Source organism: Bombina bombina, chromosome 5 (assembly GCF_027579735.1).
Source record: "Bombina bombina isolate aBomBom1 chromosome 5, aBomBom1.pri, whole genome shotgun sequence".
Classification (NCBI taxonomy): domain Eukaryota; kingdom Metazoa; phylum Chordata; class Amphibia; order Anura; family Bombinatoridae; genus Bombina; species Bombina bombina.
The window spans coordinates 730,043,515-730,067,790 of record NC_069503.1 but is presented as its reverse complement, the minus strand read 5'-3'; the positions used below and the strand labels follow the sequence as shown (position 1 = coordinate 730,067,790).

The following is a 24,276-nucleotide window of genomic DNA, read 5'->3' as shown; positions in this document are numbered from 1 at the left end:
ATAATTTCTACTAGCAAAGGAGACCTCCGGTCTTTACTACTACCTACTATCGGTACAGTGTACATAGATCCCATTGACAACTTGTCCAGACGTTTCCTGCTCCTCAGGGTCTGGTGCAGCAGGGTGTTGTACATTGTTTGCTGGACATTATTGATTTGTGGTCATTGCTTGCATGCATTTTTGATTTTCTTTTTAAATCATTTCATATATCTGTCTGCACTTCTTTTTGATCTTTTTATTATTTCTTTGTATTTTTAATTATTATTTTTTCTTTGATTGTGGGGGGTTATGTTTTGAATCTGTGAGGAGTAACCTGTGAAATTGTTTGTCATGTTTTGACAAGTAATAAAATGAAAGCTTAATTTATAAAAGAGTGCTTTGTTCCCTTTCTTTTTGGGCTGTGCCATTTGTAGCACTGTCTCTTTCTCTTAAGTTGTATGCATATTTTCTAAAGGGTCTGCATCAATTTAATTACTACATTAATACTGCCATCTGGCTGCAACGGCAGTGCTTTATAACACTAAACATTGTTTTAAAATATCAAGATGTTTACTATCCCATCAATGCAGCAATACTAAGCTATCCATGGTGCTGATTATTGTCACCTACACTACCATTTTATGCCCCTGTTTCTAGCACTTACGGATCATAAGCCCAGAACAACACTCGAGTACACCAAAAAGTTTTGGAAAGTAACATTAGTTTTGCGCATTGTAAAAATACACTGTAATTACCTCCCGCCATATTGGATGATGTTAGGAAGCAACATGAACAGATACAAAAGCTACCCTCTCCATCAATTAAAGCTAAAAAACCCAAAAAAACAATAGCAAGCAGTATTACCCTAATAAACTTTGGAAAAATCAATAACCCAACAACCACATGTATCATCATACTGATAATGCCCCCCGTGGAACTTCAATCTAGTTTACTTTCTCCCACAAGATTGTTCTCCTGCCCCGAGTTGTCGCTCGGATCAAGCAGGAGAGAATTCCAACTATTTTAATAGTCCCTACATGGCTACTCAGGACTTGGTATGCAGATCTAGTGACATTGTCTGCTCCTCCTTGGTGGTTGCCTCTATGTTAGGACCTCCTGTTGCAGGGTCGTTCGTTTATCAAGACCTAGATAATCTGAGGCTGTCTGTCTGGAGATTGAAAGGCTAATCTTGGCTCAGAGAGGCTTCTCTGACAAGGTGATTGATACCCTTACCCAGGCTTGCACGCCTGTCACCATACGCATCTACTACAAAATCTGGAAAACTTTTCTACACTGGTGTGACCAGCGGGGATTCTCTTGGCATAGGGTGAAAACTCTGCGTATCCTACAGTTTCCCCAGGAAGATCTGGAGAAGGGCCTGTCGGTTAGTTCTTTTAAGAGTCAGATTTCTGCTCTTTCAGTTTTATTCCTCATGAAGTTGGCTTGTTGGCCTGATATTCAGGTATTTGTTCAGGCTTTGGCCATAATTAAACCAGTTTTCAAACCTGTTGCTCCCTGTTGGAGCCTAAATTTGGTTCTTAGAGTCTTCAAAAGGCTCTGTTTGAGCCTCTGCATGCTGTTGATATTAACTTATGCACTTGGAAAATGGTTTTCCTGTTGGCTCTGCTTGTGGAGTTTCTGAGCTGTCCACCTTATTGTGTGCCCCCCCTTATCTAGTGATCCATCAAGGCTGTTTTGAGGACAAATATAGGTTTTCTACCTAGGGTAGTCAATACTAGCAACATTAACCAAGAGATTGTGGTTCCTTCACTTTGTCCAAACCCATCATCCTCTGAGGAGAGGCTGCTGCATAACTTGGTTGTGGTCAGGGTGTTGAGGTTCTACAGTTAAGCTACTAAGGAGTTTGGTTAGTCATTTTCCTTGTCTGTCCTGTGTACTGGTAAGCACAAAGGGCAGAAGGCCTCTGCAGTTACTATTTCTTTCTGGTTGTGAAGTCTAATTTGCATGGCCTATGTGAAAGCAAGTCTAGAGCCTCCTCCTGGAATTTCAGCCCGTTTCACTTGTGCGGTTTCTACTTTTTGGGCCATCAAGAATGAGGCCTCAGTTGAGCAGATTTGCAAAGCTGCAACATGGTTCTCATTGCACACTTTCAAAGTTCTACAGATTGATGTGTTTGCCTCAGTGGAGGTTTCTTTTGGGAGAAAGGTTCTACAAGTGGTGGTGCCTAGTGCTTAGGACTGCCTTCCTTACCTTCTCTCCCAAACATTTGTGGACTTCTCAGCTTGGGTATTGGTTTCCCATAGGTTATGAATGTTTCTTGTGGACTCCCACTGCCAATAGAAGGAAAATAAAAATGATTCTTACCTCATACTTCTTGGTAGTGAGAGTCCACGACCCTGCACTAATGTATTAGATGTAGTGGTGTCAGTCATTTGCTCCTCTGTACCCCTTGTATCTCTCTTCACTTTTCTTTATCCTCGGTTTGAACTACTCAGAGGGTAGGGGAAGTGGGAGGGATATTTAAGGTTTGTTAGGGTGTCTTTACCTCCTCCTGGTTGCCAGGAAAGGTAATTCCAATAGGTTATGAATGTTTTTCATGGACTCTCACTGCCAAGAAGGAAATTAAATTATCAGGTAAGAATAATTTTTATTTTTTCAAGACTCATTATCCTCAGGCATAGTACCCCTGGACTGGCATAAAGCTGATGTGGTGCCACTTTTTTAAAAGGAAAGCAGGGCTGATCCAGGAAGCTATAGACTAGTTAGTCTGACATCAATAGTGGGGAAGATACTTGAATGGATTATGAAGGATTATATTGATGAGTATATTCATGTAAACAAGATTAAGTTCAAAATCAGCATGGTTTTAGGAGAAATAGATCATGTTAAACTCGATGGACTTCTGTCTTTTTTTTTTCAACCTTATCTACTATGTAAATGAGATCATGTAATGTTTGCATTAGAATGTCCCTTTAAAGGCAAAAATCAACTGTTGAAACAGGACCTTTTTATTAGTATGGCTGTTATAAGAGGTAAAAAATCTTTTTGAATTCCTTCACTGAATATGCTTAAAAGGGATAACATATGTTGAATTAAAGTAAACATTAAAAAAACAGCAAACAACGTAGTTGTTTTCTTGCAAAAGTTATCACTTAAAGATTCTCAGTGTAGCCACTGTGTATGCTGAGATAAGGGAGCTGACGTGTTGACAGCTTAAGATCTCAAGTTGCATTCTGTCCTTTCCTGTTACTGTTCAGTAAATGCTAGAGAAAGCCAGCTCAAGTTGTACTAGAAAATGTATGAATAATACATATTGCAATGATTTCTATTAAGTATAATCCACTGCTTAATGTTTTTTAATTACAACAATGAAACAGACTGTTTTATATCTCTTTAATAATCTTCTTAAATTAGGACTCTTCAAATCCCAGAAATCAAGGAGCCATGGCTCTCTGAATTTTACATCTTGCTCTTAATTTGATAGATTATCATTTTTATCTTCCTGTCCTGAATACATGGATAAACATGGGAAACTAGACGGCACAAAGATATTGTGGCAATATTAATTGTGTTTATTTACTTAAGTAATGAATGTTATTTTATTTATGTATGTGTTTATCTATTTAATTATTGATTTATTTCTTTTGTATTTAAGGCAAACATGATGGATCAGTGAAAGGGAAGGAATATTTCAGATGCAAACCCAAGTACGGTGTGTTTGTCCGCCCAAGCCGCCTCACCAAAGCACTTGATTCAACAACAGCAGGCAACAGCAGCACTTCAGTAGCTCAGTCAACATCCAGCAGAGAAAAGCGTCGAAGTGCTGTCCTCACCGAGTCTTTGTCTGTCAAGTCAGGCCAAGCTGCAGTTTACCAGTCTGCAAATGAAGCAGCGTCTGCTTTCTCTAGAAAACAAGAGAACAGAAAATCCTGGATTAACTAAGATTCAGTACTTGCACTTACAACTCATCTCATGTGTGGAAACGCATATGAATATGGACCTTTTTGTACAGCTGTACAGTTTTAATCTGTTTTTCTGCAATGTTTTCCTAGCATAGTCTAGACAATTATCTTAAGGGTTTTTAACAGGAATCTATTCATTAGATTGTCTGCCTTGTAGGCAGGTTGTTTGCTGCACACTAAAAGCACGTATAAAAGTAATTATGTAGAAAGATGGCAGGTACTGGTCTATTCTTACATAATGACTTGGGAACTATATTTTAATCAAAGAAAATATATATATATTTTATTGAGAAAAAAAAAATAAACAGAAAATACAAATCTGTTCAAAATAAGAGTCGCAGGATGCTGTTTTTTAATTACCAAAGAACCTGTGTTAAACAGCACAGTCGGTTAATATCTTTGTTTTGTGCTTTTGTATCTGGAAGGGTTGTAATGTGGTCATACAAATGTTAGATACTACTAACGAGCACCATGCTGCCTTATTTGTTTACTATTGCAAGATTGGATGGTTGTATTTAAGGCTCCTCTGACATTAAAACACAATTTTATTCTCATAGGTGAATACTTTTTTTTATTGCATGAAAGTGTGTTTAAGTGTAGTTAAAGGAACATGAAACCCACATTTTTCATAATTCAGATAGAGCATACAATTTTTAACAACTTTCCAATGTACTATTATAAAAATTTGTCTCATTCTCTTGGTATCCTTTGTTGAAAAAAGTATACCTAGGTAGATTCAGGAGCAGCAGTGCACTATTGGGAGCTAGCAGCTGACTGGTGGCTGCACATATGCCTCTTGTTATTGGCTCACCAGGTGTGTTCAGCTAGCTGTCAGTAGTGCATTGCTGCTCCTTCAACAAAGGATACCAAGAGAATTAAACACATTTGATAATAGAAGTAAGTTGGAAAGTTTAAAATGGTATGTTTTATCTGAATCATGAAAGAAACATTGTGGGTTTCATATCCCTTTAAGATATTAGGAGGAAGCACCTGGGAGCCCCCTGAATCTCATTCACCAAACTAGCGCTGATCTCTATCTATTGCAAAATCTACATATCTACATAGAACGGGGGTCTCTGACTCTAGTTAACAAGGACCCCAGTCCAGCATTTAAAGATTTCTCAAAATGTCTCAAGATTATAAAGATCCTTGGTAGCATTTGAAGGCTGGAACTGAACAATCTTTTGGAATATTTGGAGTGTTTCCTGTTTAGATTGTAAATAGCAGAGTTAGTGCAATATTAGTTATAGTGTCTAATGACCATGTTTGTGCACAGTGCTTTTTAATGAGATTTACTGATCAATCACCTTATCCAAAATGAAATCCTATTGTTATGCAGTGAGTGATTAAGTGTTCATTAATATGTGGGACAGTCATTGTTTGTTTTTTACTTAAAACATGACTTTATGTTTACTAATAGCCTTTTTTAAATGTTCTCCATGTCTGCTCAATTCCTTACTGCCACGCACCAAACACGGGAGCATTGAAGTAAACAGTATAGTATTCCAGCTCTCATCTGTGTGCTATAAGACTATACATTTGTTATTTCTGTAAGTGAATATAAGCGCTCTTGCACATGTAGATTTGCATACCTATTTTTTTTAAATATGATACATAATAAAAACATTGCCAATTCCAGTCAAGGGGTACTGGAATGCAGCCCAAGTATATAAAAAAAAGAGTTCACGTTATTTATATAGAATTAGTTTAGTTCTTTCAAGTTTTCATCAACATTTTGGTGCTGTCTTCCTAACGTGCTATTTTGTTTAATTCTACGCATTTAAAATAATGTGCTTTTTTTTTTGCATGGTCTTTCAAGTTATCAGACACTGCTTCAGTAGATTGTACTGAATTGACCTTCCCTTGCCGTTGTCCTTGACTACTACACCAGTATTACTTGAGTGAGCTGATGGTAGAAATGATTATGTATGTGGCTGGAGCATATACATGAAATGAAAGTAGTAACAGTACTAATCATTGCTCCTCTATCACTGAAGTTGTACACATTTGCACTACCCTTTTCTAGAGCTACGTAAGAGCATAGCCACTAGTGAAATACAGCTTTGGGTCTCTCTGCATAGTAACTTGCTTCAGTGTTGTGGGATGTTTGTGACTCATTCATATTGATGTTTGTATAGATTTATGGAAGCTGTTGAATTTTTTTTTTATAAATGCAAAAAAAACAAAACAAATAATATCAAATTGTACATGAATTTCCCACTGTTTCTTTTTTCCTTTTAGTTCAGCATTGAAAGAGTCTGATACCTGGGACCTTAATGAAAAGCTGCTGTTATTTCTTCTTTCTCATGTTTCATAGGGTTATCTCATTGTAGTGTTTTTTTCTGTTTATTGTAAAAAGAATTGTAATTTATACTCGGCAATATGCTTACTGGTACATATCTCTGTGTGTAGAATACAAATGGTCTAATCCTTATGTGTATTTGTACTTGTTTTATTTAACGACTGGGGAAATAAGGGCAATTAAAGCTTCTACGTAAGATAATAATGTAACATTATCCACTACTGCAATTATTGCAGAGATGCAGACGACTTCATTGTTTCAAATCAGAAGTGTACACTTATGAAATACATTTTTGTTCCAGCTTCCGAAATCAGCATCAGCTGAAACTACACAGCTATTGATTTTAGTTACTCACAGGTCAACCTTGTTTAGTCCATGGACCCAAGAAGTTTCCTCCTAACCTAACTGGTTGCAGCAACAACAAATGCCTAAGGTTTTAGTCCAGTGTGCTTATCCCGCCTTCGCTACAGCTTCCAGTTATACAACAAAAATAAAATGTGCATTGTGTTCCTTAGAATCAACTTAGGAGTTCTCCCTTTGAACAACTAACAGGTCAGAAATTAGAATTCCTCCCTTACATCAGTATCTTTTCATGGTCATCCACTGGCACAACACCAAGTAATTCAGGGAGCAACCGTTACAGGGACTTCTGATGAGCAGGGAAGATAAATAGTCCTTTTAAATCACAGCAAGTAGATTGTGTGTGTGTGGGGGGTGGGGGTGTCTGCAGCATCCATGGAGCCTTCACCATCAGCATGTAGTTTGTGGTTTCTACCTAGGTTATATTTTATACTTCAGAAATCTCAATATGAACATGTTGACATTTAGCAAAACTTAAATATTTATATCCAAACTTTTTGCATGTTCATTTAGACAACATTGGCTCATACCTTTAAATAACTTCCAGCATCAGGAGGTGCATAAGGAAACAGCAAGGTACTTTGGCATGACAGCACCAGTGAGTGCTGTTTTATCATAGCAACCTACTGCTTCTGTAAGCGCTTTCCTCTAGTGATGGGCTAATGTTTTGCAACATCCAAAAAATTAAACTAATTTTAACACATTTGCTTGTTTCCAATGTTTGTACAACCTTCTAACATTCATTTAATTTAATAGTATTTCTAATGGTCTCTTTAAATGTAATATTCAAATGATGCAATATTCGAAATAGAAAAATTTGAATCAATATATTTGTATCAATTTACTACATATCCTACCACTTGAAGTATTGAACTTCTGAAAAGTATTTGTTAAATCGAATCTTAGATTCAAAATTACGAATGAGGATATTTGATTTAATTATGAACATTCGGATAAAAAAAAAGTAGCATTCGAAAACCGGAAATAAAATTTGATAACCGAATTGGATTTTCATTCGATTGTGCAAAACGAATGTCCACAGGATTATTCATTCTACCAAGCAAATTGCCCTTTCTCCACATTCGCCCATCCCTAATTAACACGTGTGCTAGTTTTGTTGATATGAACATTTTAAACATTTTGACAGCAATATTTTTAGCATCTGTATTTAAAACAATTTAAATAGAATAAAGCATAAGCAGTAGTCCAGGAGTAATCTTCATGCAGTGTGTAGTTCAGGACACATCCCTCTTTTTTGAAGCCATAACGTTTAAACACTAGCTATTACAAATTGCAAAAAAACTTATTTTGAGTGCGCGCTCACGTATTCCCCATAGAAGTCAATGGAAAGGACAAATAGGAAAAAAAACCACAAAAACCCTAATATGTTGTGCAAAGCCCTTGACATATTCTCCTCGAAAAATGTACATGTAAATGCAAATATTTCATATTGTGAAAATGTTTTCGCAACGGAATATGTTCTATTTATTTATAAATAAATATTTCTCTATATATTTGATGATATTTGGACTGATAGATCTATTTATTGCGAGATATGTATATGAATATATTTATGTCTAGATATCTCGAGATCTGTATGTGAATATCTCTTTGAAAATCGATCTCAGATATTGTGCAATGTGCATAAGATTGAAATGTGAAATCTTTATCTCCATAGTTAAACATATATATATACATATAAATCCATGTTTTTTTGTGCATGTATGTCAATGTAAAATCCCTGTGTTGGCTTTCTCTTGTTAAGTGTATCCAGTCCACGGATCATCCATTACTTATGGGATACTAACTCCTCCCCAACAGGAAGTGCAAGAGGATTCACCCAGCAGAGCTGCTATATAGCTCCTCCCCTAACTGCCATTACCAGTCATTCTCTTGCACCCAACGAATAGATAGGATGTGTGAGAGGACTGTGGTGATTATACTTCGTTTCATACCTTCAATCAAAAGTTTGTTATTTTATAATAGCACCGGTGTGTTATTCCTTCTCTGATAGAATTTGAAGAAGAATCTACCTGAGTTTTTCTATGATTTTAGCCGGAGTAGTTAAGATCATATTGCTGTTTCTCGGCCATCTGAGGAGAGGTAAACTTCAGATCAGGGGACAGCGGGCAGATTAATCTGCAAAGAGGTATGTAGCAGCTTATTATTTTCTGACAATGGAATTGATGAGAAAATTCTGCCATACCGATATAATGTAAACTCAGCCTTAAATGCAGTAGCAGCAACTGGTATCAGGCTGTCATGTATGTATATTTTACACTTCAGTATTCTGGGGAATGGCACTTCACTGGAATTATACTGTATGCATAAAACTTTAGCCTAATTTGCAGGGACTAGCAACAGGCTTTTTAATAACACTCAATTTATTAATGTTAAACGTTTTTTGCTGGCATGTAAAATCGTTTAATTTTCTGAGGTACTGGGTGAAAAAATGTTTTGGGCACTATTTTTTTCCACTTGGCAGTCGTTTTATTTAATTTATGACAGTTTACTGATCTCTCTCACTGTTATTCACTCACAGCAGAGCTGTGAGATTGTAGTTGACTGTGATAAAAAAACGTTTATTTCTGTATTTTTTTTTTTCTGCTTTCAGGGTTAGTTATCCTTTGCTAATGGGAGCAATCCTTTGCTAAAATTGTGTTTTTTTTTTTACAAAGATTTGATGCTATAACTTTTCAGTTTATTAATTTTCAACTGTCATAACTTTTTCTGTGCTTCTTATAGGCACAGTACGTTTTCATATTATAGTAAATTACTTGAAAAGTATTTCCAAGTTGCTAGTTTATTTGCTAGTGTGTTAAACATGTCTGATTCAGAGGAAGATATCTGTGCTATATGTGCTAAAGCCAAAGTGGAGCCCAATAGAAATTTATGTACTAACTGTATTGATGCTACTTTAAATAAAAGTCAATCTGTACAAATTTAACATATTTCACCAAACAACGAGGGGAGAGTTATGCCGACTAACTCGCCTCACGTGTCAGTACCTGCATCTCCCGCTCGGGAGGTGCGTGATATTGTAGCGCCGAGTACATCTGGGCGGCCATTACAAATCACATTACAGGATATGGCTACTGTTATGACTGAAGTTTTGGCTAAATTACCAGAACTAAGAGGTAAGCGTGATCACTCTGGGGTGAGAACAGAGTGCGCTGATAATATTAGGGCCATGTCAGACACTGCGTCACAATTTGCAGAACATGAGGACGGAGAGCTTCATTCTGCGGGTGACGGTTCTGATCCAAACAAACTGGATTCAGATATTTCAAATTTTAAATTTAAGCTGGAAAACCTCTGTGTATTACTAGGGGAGGTGTTAGCGGCTCTGAATGATTGTAACACAGTTGCAATACCAGAGAAAATGTGTAGGTTGGATAAATATTTTGCGGTACCGGCGAGTACTGACGTTTTTCCTATACCTAAGAAACTTACTGAAATTGTTATTAAGGAGTGGGATAGACCCGGTGTGCCGTTCTCACCCCCTCCGATATTTAGAAAGATGTTTCCAATAGACGCCACCACACGGGACTTATGGCAAACGGTCCCTAAGGTGGAGGGAGCAGTTTCTACTTTAGCTAAGCGTACCACTATCCTGGTGGAGGATAGCTGTGCCTTTTCAGATCCAATGGATAAAAAGTTAGAGGGTTACCTTAAGAAAATGTTTGTTCAACAAGGTTTTATATTGCAACCTCTTGCATGCATTGCGCCTGTCACGGCTGCAGCAGCATTTTGGTTTGAGTCTCTGGAAGACACACTTGAATCAGCTCCATTAGATGAGATTACACACAAGCTTAAAGCCCTTAAGTTAGCTAACTCATTTATTTCAGATGCCGTAGTACATTTAACTAAACTTACGGCTAAGAATTCCGGATTCGCCATTCAGGCACGCAGAGCACTGTGGCTAAAATCCTGGTCAGCTGACGTTACTTCTAAATCTAAATTGCTTAATATACCTTTCAAAGGGCAGACCTTATTCGGGCCCGGGTTGAAAGAAATTATCGCTGACATTACAGGAGGTAAAGGCCATGCCCTGCCTCAAGACAGAGCCAAACCTAAGGCTAGACAGTCTAATTTTCGTTCCTTTCGTAATTTCAAAGCAGGAGCAGCATCAACTTCCTCTGCACCAAAACAGGAAGGAGCTGTTGCTCGCTACAGACAAGGCTGGAGACCTAACCAGTCCTGGAACAAGGGCAAGCAGGCCAGGAAACCTGCTGCTTCCCCTAAGACAGCATGAATCGAGGGCCCCCGATCCGGGAACGGATCTAGTGGGGGGCAGACTTTCTCTCTTCGCCCAGGCTTGGGCAAGAGATGTCCAGGATCCCTGGGCGTTAGAGATCATATCTCAGGGATACCTTCTAGACTTCAAATTCTCTCCCCCAAGAGGGAGATTTCATCTGTCAAGGTTGTCAACAAACCAAATAAAGAAAGAGGCGTTTCTACGCTGCGTACAAGATCTTTTATTAATGGGAGTGATCCATCCGGTTCCGCGGTCGGAACAAGGACAAGGGTTTTACTCAAATCTGTTTGTGGTTCCCAAAAAAGAGGGAACTTTCAGGCCAATCTTGGATTTAAAGATCCTAAACAAATTCCTAAGAGTTCCATCGTTCAAAATGGAAACTATTCGGACAATTTTACCCATGATCCAAAAGGGTCAGTACATGACCACAGTGGATTTAAAGGATGCTTACCTTCACATACCGATTCACAAAGATCATTACCGGTATCTAAGGTTTGCCTTTCTAGACAGGCATTACCAGTTTGTAGCTCTTCCATTCGGATTGGCTACGGCTCCGAGAATCTTCACAAAGGTTCTGGGTGCTCTTCTGGCGGTACTAAGACCGCGAGGAATTGCGGTAGCTCCGTACCTAGACGACATTCTGATACAAGCTTCAAGCTTTCAAACTGCCAAGTCTCATACAGAGTTAGTACTGGCATTTCTAAGGTCGCATGGATGGAAGGTGAACGAAAAGAAGAGTTCTCTCTTTCCACTCACAAGAGTTCCCTTCTTGGGGACTCTTATAGATTCTGTAGAAATGAAGATTTACCTGACAGAAGACAGGTTAACAAAGCTTCAAAATGCATGCCGTGTCCTTCATTCCATTCAACACCCGTCAGTAGCTCAATGCATGGAGGTGATCGGCTTAATGGTAGCAGCAATGGACATAGTACCCTTTGCACGCCTACATCTCAGACCGCTGCAATTGTGCATGCTAAGTCAGTGGAATGGGGATTACTCAGACTTGTCCCCTACTCTGAATCTGGATCAAGAGACCAGAAATTCTCTTCTATGGTGGCTTTCTCGGCCACATCTGTCCAGGGGGATGCCATTCAGCAGGCCGGACTGGACAATTGTAACAACAGACGCCAGCCTACTAGGTTGGGGCGCTGTCTGGAATTCTCTGAAGGCTCAGGGACAATGGAATCAGGAGGAGAGTCTCCTACCAATAAACATTCTGGAATTGAGAGCAGTTCTCAATGCCCTTCTGGCTTGGCCCCAGTTAACAACTCGGGGGTTCATCAGGTTTCAGTCGGACAACATCACGACTGTAGCTTACATCAACCATCAGGGAGGGACAAGAAGCTCCCTAGCAATGATGGAAGTATCAAAGATAATTCGCTGGGCAGAGTCTCACTCTTGCCACCTGTCAGCAATCCACATCCCGGGAGTGGAGAACTGGGAGGCGGATTTCTTAAGTCGTCAGACTTTTCATCCGGGGGAGTGGGAACTTCATCCGGAGGTCTTTGCCCAAATACTTCGACGTTGGGGCAAACCAGAGATAGATCTCATGGCGTCTCGACAGAACGCCAAGCTTCCTCGTTACGGGTCCAGATCCAGGGATCCGGGAGCGGTTCTGATAGATGCTTTGACAGCACCTTGGACCTTCGGGATGGCTTATGTGTTTCCACCTTTCCCGATGCTTCCTCGATTGATTGCCAGAATCAAACAGGAGAGAGCATCAGTGATTCTAATAGCGCCTGCATGGCCACGCAGGACTTGGTATGCAGATCTAGTGGACATGTCATCCTGTCCACCTTGGTCGCTACCTCTGAAACAGGACCTTTTGATCCAGGGTCCCTTCAAACATCAAAATCTAATTTCTCTGAAGCTGACTGCTTGGAAATTGAACGCTTTATTTTATCAAAACGTGGTTTTTCTGAGTCAGTTATTGATACCTTAATACAGGCTAGGAAGCCTGTTACCAGAAAGATTTACCATAAGATATGGCGCAAATACTTATATTGGTGCAAATCCAAGAGTTACTCATGGAGTAAGGTTAGGATTCCGAGGATATTGTCTTTTCTACAAGAAGGTTTAGAAAAGGGTTTATCCGCTAGTTCCTTAAAGGGACAGATTTCAGCTCTGTCCATTCTTTTACACAAACGTCTGTCAGAAGTTCCGGACGTTCAAGCTTTTTGTCAGGCTTTAGCTAGGATCAAGCCTGTGTTTAAAACTGTTGCTCCACCATGGAGTTTGAACTTAGTTCTTAATGTTTTACAGGGGGTTCCGTTTGTACCCCTTCATTCCATTGATATCAAGTTGTTATCTTGGAAAGTTCTGTTTTTAATGGCGATTTCCTCGGCTCGAAGAGTCTCTGAGTTATCTGCCTTACATTGTGATTCTCCTTATCTGATTTTTCATTCAGACAAGGTAGTTCTGCGTACTAAACCTGGGTTCCTACCTAAGGTGGTCACTAACAGGAATATCAATCAAGAGATTGTGGTTCCATCTTTGTGTCCTAATCCTTCTTCGAAAAAGGAACGTCTGCTACACAATCTAGATGTAGTCCGTGCCCTGAAATTTTATCTACAGGCAACTAAGGATTTTCGACAAATGTCTTCCCTGTTTGTCGTTTATTCTGGTCAGAGGAGAGGTCAAAAAGCTTCGGCTACCTCTCTCTCCTTTTGGCTTTGTAGCATAATACGATTAGCCTATGAGACTGCTGGACAGCAGCCTCCTGAAAGAATTACAGCACATTCTACTAGAGCTGTGGCTTCCACTTGGGCCTTTAAGAATGAGGCTTCTGTTGAACAGATTTGCAAGGCTGCAACTTGGTCTTCTCTTCATACTTTTTCCAAATTTTACAAATTTGACACTTTTGCTTCTTCGGAGGCTGTTTTTGGGAGAAAGGTTCTTCAGGCAGTGGTCCCTCCCGTCATCCGTGTACTTTAGCTTTGGTATTGGTATCCCATAAGTAATGGATGATCCGTGGACTGGATACACTTAACAAGAGAAAACATAATTTATGCTTACCTGATAAATTTATTTCTCTTGTAGTGTATCCAGTCCACGGCCCGCCCTGTCACTTTAAGGCAGGTAATTTTTCCATTAAACTACAGTCACCACTGCACCGTATGGTTTTCCTTTCTCTGCATGTTTTCGGTCGAATGACTGGTAATGGCAGTTAGGGGAGGAGCTATATAGCAGCTCTGCTGGGTGAATCCTCTTGCACTTCCTGTTGGGGAGGAGTTAGTATCCCATAAGTAATGGATGATCCGTGGACTGGATACACTACAAGAGAAATAAATTTATCAGGTAAGCATAAATTATGTTTTTTTCCCCCCTAACACACGAGATCTTGTATCTTTGAGCCCTAATAACTTATGTGTGTTTAATTTTTTTTTTTAATAGACAGTGTTAATATGAGTGTAACTGTACTTTGTAATGTATTTTTTGAAGTGTTCCGTGAAACTTCTATGTTAACTACAGCTCTTCAAGCGTGGAAAGGATTGTTGCGTAAAGGCAAATGCATGTGAGCATTCAAGAATTTTCAAGACTTTTAATACCTGTGCAATGGAAATTGATTGCGAAAAGACCACATTGCGCGCTAAAAACTCATAACGCTCTACTTGTAATCTTGCCCGTAGACTTGTAGCAAATAGCAATTGAATATAAAGAAATTCTACACACCCTTATGAAAGTGCAGGTTTTTGAAACGTAAAGACAGAAATAACAATGTAAATGTCAAACCCTTTACATCTGTAATGTAATCTTCCAGCAAATAAAAATCCAGAGGAAGAAAAAACAAATAGTTAATTATAAGGAACATTTTGAATTAAAAAACAAAACAAAACTACACTGCTTACAGAAGTCTGCACACCCCACCTAATTAATACTTTGTGAAAGTACCTTTTGCATTTATTACAGTAGCAAGTCTTTTTTTAGCAAGTCTCTATTAACTTTGCACAGCTAGACTTTAAAATTTTATCCCACTCTTCTTTGCAAAAAAATTCAAGTTTCTTCAAATTGTGAGGGGATCTCCTGTGTACAGCTCTCTATAAGTCATTCCACATGTTTTAATGGACTTGAGGTCTGGGCTCTGACTGAGCCATTCCAAGACTTTGATTTTCCTTTTCAAAAGCGATGCCTTCATAGACTTGGGTGTATGCTTTGGGTCATTGTCATGTTGGAATCACAGAGTCCAGCGAGCTTTGTGCCAAATTATCTTGATATTTGCACCTATTCATTATCCCATCAATCTTGACAAGAGCCCCGGTGTTGACAGATCATATTACATTACAGATGGAAAAAGTCTGATATTTACATTATTGTTATTTCTGTCTTTACATTTCAAAAACCTTTGTATACTTTTTATATTCACTCTAGGGTCCATTCCTTTTTCCTTCTAATATAATTTTTTGATTTACTGTGATGAACATGTGCATTTTGCCAACCATCCCCAGTTTCTGCCTGAGGCTAAAATCTGATCAAACTGTGTAAATCAAAGATGGTGAAAATATTATTGTTGCTGTGCTCCAAGTTTGTACTTTGTTTTTTTTAAAAGATTTTTATTGGTTCTATATATACAGTAAGTAAAAGTTACATTGAAAATAATACATTATAAAATCTGGTGGTATAACTATACAACCTAATTATATAGAACAACTTTTGCTAGAAGGTATTTCTGTTCCTCCTCTTATTTAAAAGTATATTGAAACTTGTAAACCCCATATGGGTTCAGTGAAAAGGACATGAAACCCAAAATTTGTAGTTCACGATTCAGATAGAGCATACGTTTTTAAACAACAATTTTTTATTTCATTATTGAAATAAGACAGTAAGACCCAAGAAATACACTTTAATAATTAAAAACCCAAACAAACTATGGAGTTTTAACTAAATCTCCAGATCTGAAGATTGTAAAAGTGCAAAGATCAAGTAAACAATAAAAAGAGGAAGAAACCAGGGTGGTGAAAAGGTTGAAAGAGAATTGAAGAAAGAGACATACATCATAGATTAAAGAACAACAATTGGGTTGTGGAGTCATAGGCCAGCTCTCCCAATCTCCAGGTCATTGGGGAAATTTCAGAGACTAATAGCCATTATTATTTATTACCCAAACTCTATATCTCTAATATCACACATCTATGTAATTAGTAACTTTTCTAATTACTCCTGGTTTTCCATCTGCCTTTTATCTTTCCATATGATCCAATATTCCCCAGATAGCTACAAACTCCTCTCTATTATCTAGAATGTTTGCAGACAGATCTGCCATCCGATAATAAAATCTAATTTTATTATAAATCATTAGTGTGGGACAGTTAATTTTCAATGTCTGGCAATACAAGATCGTACTGCTGTACCTATCAGTGCAATTAGTGTTTTTGGACAACCCTTTCAAGGGGTGAGAAAGTAGAGCCTTTTTGGGAGAGAAGAGTTTGTCTTTGTCTACAATATCGCTCACTAAATTTAACGTCTGATCCTATAGCTGACTACTATGGTAGTAGTAACCCCTTTCCCCAAATCCTCTATAACAGACTGACTGCGTGTAACCCCAGTAAGTTGAAGTATTGTGGGAGTGAGGTACCATCTATATGCTGGCAAGAAAAAGGTGTTTAAAAACTTTTCTGCGCTGCCCGGTTTTGTAAGCCTTAACTCCTTTCAGATCAGTGTGTAGAAAGAGAGGTTTTGGAGTGTGGGGCGCAAATTAATGCTTAAACCTATGAAATAATCATTCAATGTGTATATATGTATTGTTGGTATTTGTTTCAAAAAGATACCCTTCGGACAAAAATGACCAATTAGCTAAATATATAACACTATGACTCAGAGGTTTCTATAAGAAAATTATTTTATTTTTTCTTTGTAGCAGTAAGTCCTCTGTTCCTCCTCTCAGCTGTTTGTGACAATAATCTGCTTCCAGATATCCTGGATAGTTGTGAAGCGGTGTTGCTCCTTTCGATGTTGCTTTTTAATGTAGAACAGTGGACTTATTCACTTCTCTGGATGCTGGATATAAACTTTTTGCTTTTCACAGTGTTTGTAGTCCAAGGATTTCGGAAAGAGGCTACATTAATTTCCAGAATTGAAAAAGATTGAAATACAAATGCAGTAGTTGGCTACGCGTTTCGGCCTAAGGTGTTGGCCTTTTTCAAGCTATAACTGCTGAGCAGAGGATCATCTCCCGGACTGACCGCTATAACAACTGAGCAGAGTACCATCCCTTGGACCTGCTGACAGGCTGAGCGAAGGACGACAACTTGGACTGAAAACCAGGCTCCATAATCGGCTAATGATATAGTAAGTGAACAACCACAGCTTACCGCTCCTTAAGATTTTACATATCTTAGTCCGTAGAGCTCTGGCACCACATAGAAATTATTACAACTCTGCGCATTACTCAGCACTTTTTTTCTTAGCACTTTTTTCTTGCTACTAACGATATCTACCGGTAGTCTTTCAAACAAACATTCAAACTACAAACCACAAGTCTACTATTTGAATATTACAGTCGGCCGACTGCACCGTTGATCTTATAATTTGTTCTTAAGACTGTTTTATAATCCTGTTTTTAAACAGGACGGACAACAAGGAAACTATTGAACGTTATCCATTGGCCTCAATCTAAGCTTTTATTTATATATTTATTTTTTTAGATAAAGCCAATTAAGCACCACATACCTGTAACAGGCTATTAAATTGTATTTAATTGTATTATAAATTTGTATATGCGCATAAGTTAACCAACTGTACAGTACTTATTAATTTTATCAATATCATCTACTTATAGGTAATTTAATGTGATCTATTCACAGGGCAATCATATTATATTTGATCTTGGGTGTACACCGGTGTCCATTAAACATACTGTACTTAATATGAGTTTGAGCTTCTATCCTATATTGTACTAGGTGTTCCAATGTACTAGGTATAATATACATACTAGTAAAACTCCGCTGTTATCTATCTTTCTCACCCTAAGGACATACCCCAGAGACAAACAGATAGATGATCTTTTTATATTACATGAATTTTTAATAAACATTTTTTATATATATGACATCAATTTGCAAAGAAAAAATAAAATAATTTTCTTATAGAAACCTCTGAGTCATAGTGTCATATATTTAGCTAATTGGTCATTTTTGTCCGAAGGGTATCTTTTTGAAACAAATACCAACAATACATATATACACATTGAATGATTATTTCATAGGTTTAAGCATTAATTTGCGCCCCACACTCCAAAACCTCTCTTTCTACCATCTATATGCTACCTTGAGATAATTTTCCTTGAGGTTCACGCTGCATGAAAATGCTCCCCCTTAACCAAAATTAAAGCCCATTCCATGGTGGAATATGAGACTTGTATATTTTCCTCCCACTTCATAAATTCAAGTTTCTTGGGACCTATAGCTAAATTAAAAGTATTAAAAGTGTTATGGCCCCCTTAATTCTAGTGCCAGTCAGACACAAAGGGCTCCATTCATTAAAGGGACATTCCAGTCAAAATTTAATTGCACATAGATTAATTACATCTTTGAATAGAAACATATTTGCAATATACATGTATTAGCAAAAATGCTTCTAGTAAAAGTTATCACTGTTTTAGTGTTAACATTTTTCTCTGCACGTGCATGTGAAGCATAGCTAGATAATCTCACTGCACCTACATTTTAAATACTGCAGCTGCTCAGATAATCAGTGGGGCTTGTATCATGTCAGCAATAAACAAATTGAGTCATTACTAGGTGGTACAAGCACCTTAGGCTCTCTGAGCAAGTCCTGTATTTAAAATGCGGGTGCACGGTGCATACTTAAATACTCTTTTTAAACAGCTATAAATTTTATTAAAAGCATTTTTGCTAATGCATGTATATTACAAAAATGCTTCTGTTCAATACCGAAATGCATCCATGTGGTTTAAAATTTTGGCTGGAATATCCCTTTAAGTAGCGGATGCTGCTTCAGAGCCCCATCGTTTCAGGTCCGCCTGAAATGGAAGTTAAGAAGCAGCGATCATAAGACCGCTGCTCTTTAACTTGTCCTCCACCTTTTAGGTGTAAGCTTTTGCGTGCGTCAGGTGGAGTGCATATTACAAGTTGAAAGTAAAATGTTTTCGCACAATCGCTAACCCGACGTGCGCAACAAGCCAAAGTTAGAATATCGCGACCACGTTAACATACTCCTCCATAGAAGTCAATGAAGCGTGAAAAGTAGGGGAAAAAACTAACACCCTACTTGTGTGCAAACACGATCGCTTTGTATCAAGTGCACTAATCTAACATGAAAAAATTAATATTTCACATTGCACAATATGTTCTATTTGTTCGTAAATACATATATATATATATATATATATATATATATATATATATATAAATATATATGATTGCTTCAGACCTGATGTAAGGATTCCAGTCCTGCTTTTACCTTTTGCTCCAACTCACCTCTCTCACCTGTACTTAAGGCATCACCACGCCCCAAACAAGTGCTTAGTTGTTGAGAATTGTATATCTAAACTCAGTGCACTGTTTGCTATAAGCTATTATATAGTAGAAGAATATTCACACTTGTTATTTCAATTCCTGGATTACAAATAGCAGCTGCAGTTTGGTCCCTCAAAGGATTGTTAATATCTTGCTACATTACAATCTGAACGGATCCTTATTCAAGAACTTATACATCCTGCCTCATTGTATCATCTCTCCAGGACTTGCTATATTGTTACCAGCAAAAGGATTCTACTCACTCCAGCTACGGTACTTGTAAAACTTGTTCATTACTTTGGAGCCGTTATTTTAAAGGCTATTACAAATGTCATATTTCACCTGAACATTCTTAATTTGACTTTGTCTCTGCAATAACTTCTAACTATCAGCCTTAACTTAAGGATACAACAACTTTATCATTCATTCCATACCGGGCCGCCACAGACTTTCTCTGACGTCACACACAGCTGTTCATAGCTCAGCGTGTCGCACCCCTCTCACTACTCACTCAGGACTGTGTTCGTTTTCACGCTGCCTAACAATACACAGCGAGTTGTGCCTCGCAGCAGGTCACGTCCCTGTCAGCACCTACAGCTCTGTCTTTCTCATGTCTCTCACGCAGCAGTGGTTTAATCCCTGAAGTTATCTCTCCTATATGGGCACCATCTATGCAAATGTTGAAAGTTTTACAGAGTTTCATTACTTATATGGTATAACTACATTATATAACCATATAAAGACTTCCTCCAAATCTTTATAAATATCACTCTGAGTTAATACAGTCTATGCTGATATAATAGCCTGTACTCCAGTTGTGAAACATATATAATTTTATTAAACTCTGCAATTGTGATTCAAACTTCCAAGGAACCTGATACCTGAGGAAGAGAAGAATCTCGAGAGATTGTCTTTTACTATGTAATGTTAGTCCAATAAAAAAAGTTGTTACTGCAAACTGCAATACTATTGTTATTTTGATATTCAACTAATGGACTAATACGCCTACTACAATCTACTTGACCAATGTCAGATATATATAGGAAAATCTATTTAAAAATACATAAAACATTATCTGCTCACATTAGAATGTGAAATATTTACAGTTGATACACAGTATAACTCTTTTATTTATTGGCTTATTGAAATCTTTCAGCCAATAGTAATGCAAGGGACGCCATCTTGAATGGCGTCACTTGCATTGAAATTCCAGTTTACGGCGACAACCGTATGAAGAGGATGCTCCACACCAGATGTCTTCAGGATGGACCTACTCCATGCCAGATGGATGAAGATAGAAGATGCCATCTGGATGAAGACTTCTTGCCGCCTGGACGAGGACTTCTCCGACTGGATGAAGATGGAAGAGGCAGCCCGGATGAAGACTTCTTGCATCCTGGATGATGACTTCTCCGGCTGGATGGATTCTTTAAGCGGGACTTTAAGAACTGTAAGTGGATCGTCGGGGGTTAGTGTTAGGTTTTTTTAAGGGTTTTTTGGGTGGGTTTTATTTTTAGATTAGGGTCTGGGCATGTAAAAGATCTAAATGCCCTTTTAAGGGCAATGCCCATACAAATGCCCTTTTCAGGGCAATGGGGAGCTTAGGTTTTTTAGATAGACTTTTTTTTTATTTGGGGGGGTTGGTTGGTTGGGTGGTGGGTTTAACTGTTGGGGGGTGTTTGTATTTTTTTGCAATGTAAAAGAGCTGTTATCTTTGGGGCAATGCTCCACAAAAGGCCATTCTAAGGGCCATTGGTAGTTTAATGTAGGTTAGGGTTTTTTTTTATTTTGGGGGGCATTTTATTTAATAGGGCTATTAGATTAGGTGTAATTCTTTTTTATTTTTGATAATGTGTTGGGGTTTTTTTCCCCGTAATTTAGTGTTTGTTTGTTTTTTTGTAACTTAGTGTTTGTTTGTTTTTTGGTAATGTAGTACTTTTAATAATGTTTAATAGTATATTTAAATAATTTGAGTAGGGTTAGGTTTCTTTAATATGTAATTTAGTTTATTTAATTGGTAGTTTAATTTAATTGTAGGATAATAGTTAGAGTAGGTTAATTAATAGTTTAAAATAGTTTATTTTAATTCTACAGGTAAGTTTAAATTTATTTAAAGATAAGGATGTTGTCATCTTAATTTAAAGTTAGCGGGTTGTTAGGTTTAGGGGCTAATAGCTTAATTTAGTTTATGGTGATGTGGGAGACCAGAGGTTTAGAGGTTAATACGTTTATTTAGTGGCGGCGATGTCAGGAAGCGGCGGAATAGGGGTTAATAACTTTATTTAGGTTGCAGCGGTGTCGGGAGCAGCGGGTTAGGGGTTAATAACTTTATTTAGGTTGCGGCTGTGTCGGGGAGCAGCGGGATAGGGGTTAAACATTTTAGTATAGTGGTGGCATTTAGTGACAGGGTATATATAAAGTTGGGAAAAAGCCGAATAGACGCGAGATCGATGACTGTTAGTTAACAACAGTTTTGACTTTTTGCCGGCTTTTTTCATAAATAAGGAGAGCGTATTGAGATAAGCAGCCACGATGTTAGGCGAGCGTATTGGTGCCGGTGAATGCAGCATAGTTGACAGCTTGATAAATATCCCCCAATAAGTGAAACGCTCAAGACAGGACATGTAAATATTACAATCGCATAGGTAAAATCTCACAATAGTACAAAATGCAAATTTCACATAAAATAAGCAAAATTCACAGAAATAAATAAAAAAAAAATGTAGATATCGTGAATGTACAAACAGACATAAATTAGTCCAAATTCTTGATAAGTTATAAGGACCTGATATTGCAAGCGTCTTTATTTTTTTATTTTTCATTGGAATGATGTCCCTAAATGTTTTACAACCTTGTCAGTTATCAAAATGTACAAACTTCAAAGAAAGTGCAACATTCCATTATTCCCAATAATCAAATCAAACTCTGAGTTCAACCCCAGGGGTACCCTAGTGGCAAGTTTAAAAATCCACAGCATTTCTCTCTTTTGTAGCAATCTATTCCTATCTTCACCATGTTTGGGACAACGTACCATATCAATGGCTTGCCACATAAAGGTTTTTAGTTCTTTATTGTGATGTTCAGCAAAATGTTGTACCAAACCCACAGCTTTACCCACATGGATGGTAGACAGATGTTCTCTGATTCTGGACCTGATATCTCTTGTGATAAGACCTACATACTGAATCTTACATGAGATGCATGTAATTAAATAGATAACAAAGCTTGAGGTACAGTTTAAACAAAAATGTATCTCATAGATGCAATGTGTGATCATTGATTGAAATGTATTCAAAATTAAGAGATATTCACAAGCTCTGCATCTTGAGTTACCACATTTAACTGGGCGCTATAGTCTGTGACAAAAGTAACACCTTTATGTGTGTCCATCGTACTTCTGTTTTTATTGGAAAGTAAAGAGGACCTGTTATCTATTTAATTACATGCATCTCAAGGTTGGTTGGTTGTAAATACATATATTCACATGTAAAAGCATATGTACAAACATATAAACATACACACACATACATATATATATATTGTGACCTGGGATCTTGCAAACACACAGTCTTCAAAGCTGGAAACACCACACAAGGTTGTGGCTTTATAAAAATATAGTCAGTTTATTAACAGGTCTGGCAAAAACAGGTAAAATAAACATAAACAAAACAAAAGAGGCTTGCTCCACTGAGCACTTACTAACAAGTACAACTATCTGCACTAAGTTGGCTTTTCACAAAAATAAAAATGCACAGACCTTTCAAAATTTTCCTTTAGCGATAATTCCTCTCAGTCTCTCAGGAGAGTGTTGCAGTTTTCCTTACTGCTGGCATTCTGACTGAATCCCTGACTGGGGATTTTTATTAGCGCCTGCTGTCAATTACAACATGCAGGTGAATAGCTAGCTGGGTGAGACGGAATTCCTGGACATGACTTTTTCACATGATGTGCTGCCTGCAAATTGCGGGGTAGAGCACTGGCCCGCCCTACTCTCCAAATGCTCCACCCCAGGGTCCCAGAAATAAATCACATATTTTCTTTATGTGATAAATAAACACAACTATTCTCCCTGGGGTTGTCAGACCATACCATACCCATAATATGCCTTCAGTTCTGTTACAATATATACTAGGCGGTAAGCCTGTCCAAAGGTGATATTACAAAAAATAAAAAAAGTACAATTACAGAAAAAAATAAACAAAGCTATCCAAAATAAAAAAATGTAAACCGAAACTAATACCCCTATAAAAAAAATCCTCCCCAATATAAAAACACCCCTTAATCCAATACTAAACTACCAATAGCCCTTAAAAGGGCTTTTGAAGGACATTGCCCTAAGTTAAACAACTCTTTTTCCTAAAAAAATTACCAATTACCCCCTAACAGTAAAACCCCCCACCCAACCAACCCCCCAAATAATAATATTTTAGGGTTTTTTTTTTAATTGTAATTTAGTTTATGTAATTGGGGTTAATTTAGAGGATGTTAGGTTAGGGGGATTAGTAATTAAATTATGGCTAGATTACGAGTTTTGCGATAAGGTAAAAAATCAGCGTTATCAGGTCCTAACGCTGCTTTTTTACACCCGCTGGTATTACGAGTCTTGCAGGTATAGGTGTACTGCACACTTTTTTGGCCTTACCACAAATCAACTTACGTAAATTTCGTACAGGCTTTTTTCAATGGGACTTGCATAGCGCCGGTATTACGAGTTTGTCCTGGGAGGCCAAAAAGTGAGCGGTACACCCTCTACCGGCAAGATTCCTAACGCATTTTAAAGTCAGTAGTTATGAGTTTTACGTTACAAAGCTGTAGCATAAAACTCAAAACTAAAGTGTTAAAAAGCACACTAACACCCATAAACTACCTATTAACCCCTAAACCGAGGCCCTCCCGCATCGCAAACACTTAAAGAAAATTATTAACCCCTAATCTGCCGCTCCGGACATCGCCGCCACTAGAATAAACATATTAACGCCT

The 24,276-nt window shown here is 37.8% G+C and overlaps 1 protein-coding gene across 5 annotated transcripts in view; it reads left to right on the top strand.

Moving 5' to 3' along the window:
• KIF13A (kinesin family member 13A) overlaps positions 1-6,336 on the top strand; it is a 390,994-nt gene extending 384,658 nt beyond the window's left edge. For all 5 annotated transcript variants that reach the window (XM_053714782.1, XM_053714779.1, XM_053714781.1 and 2 more), the window contains one exon: positions 3,596-6,336. In XM_053714782.1, coding sequence (XP_053570757.1) covers positions 3,596-3,882 — 287 coding nt within the window. In that variant the 3' untranslated portion in view covers positions 3,883-6,336. The remainder of the gene's footprint in view (positions 1-3,595) is intronic.
• Positions 6,337-24,276: the final 17,940 nt, after the last annotated feature.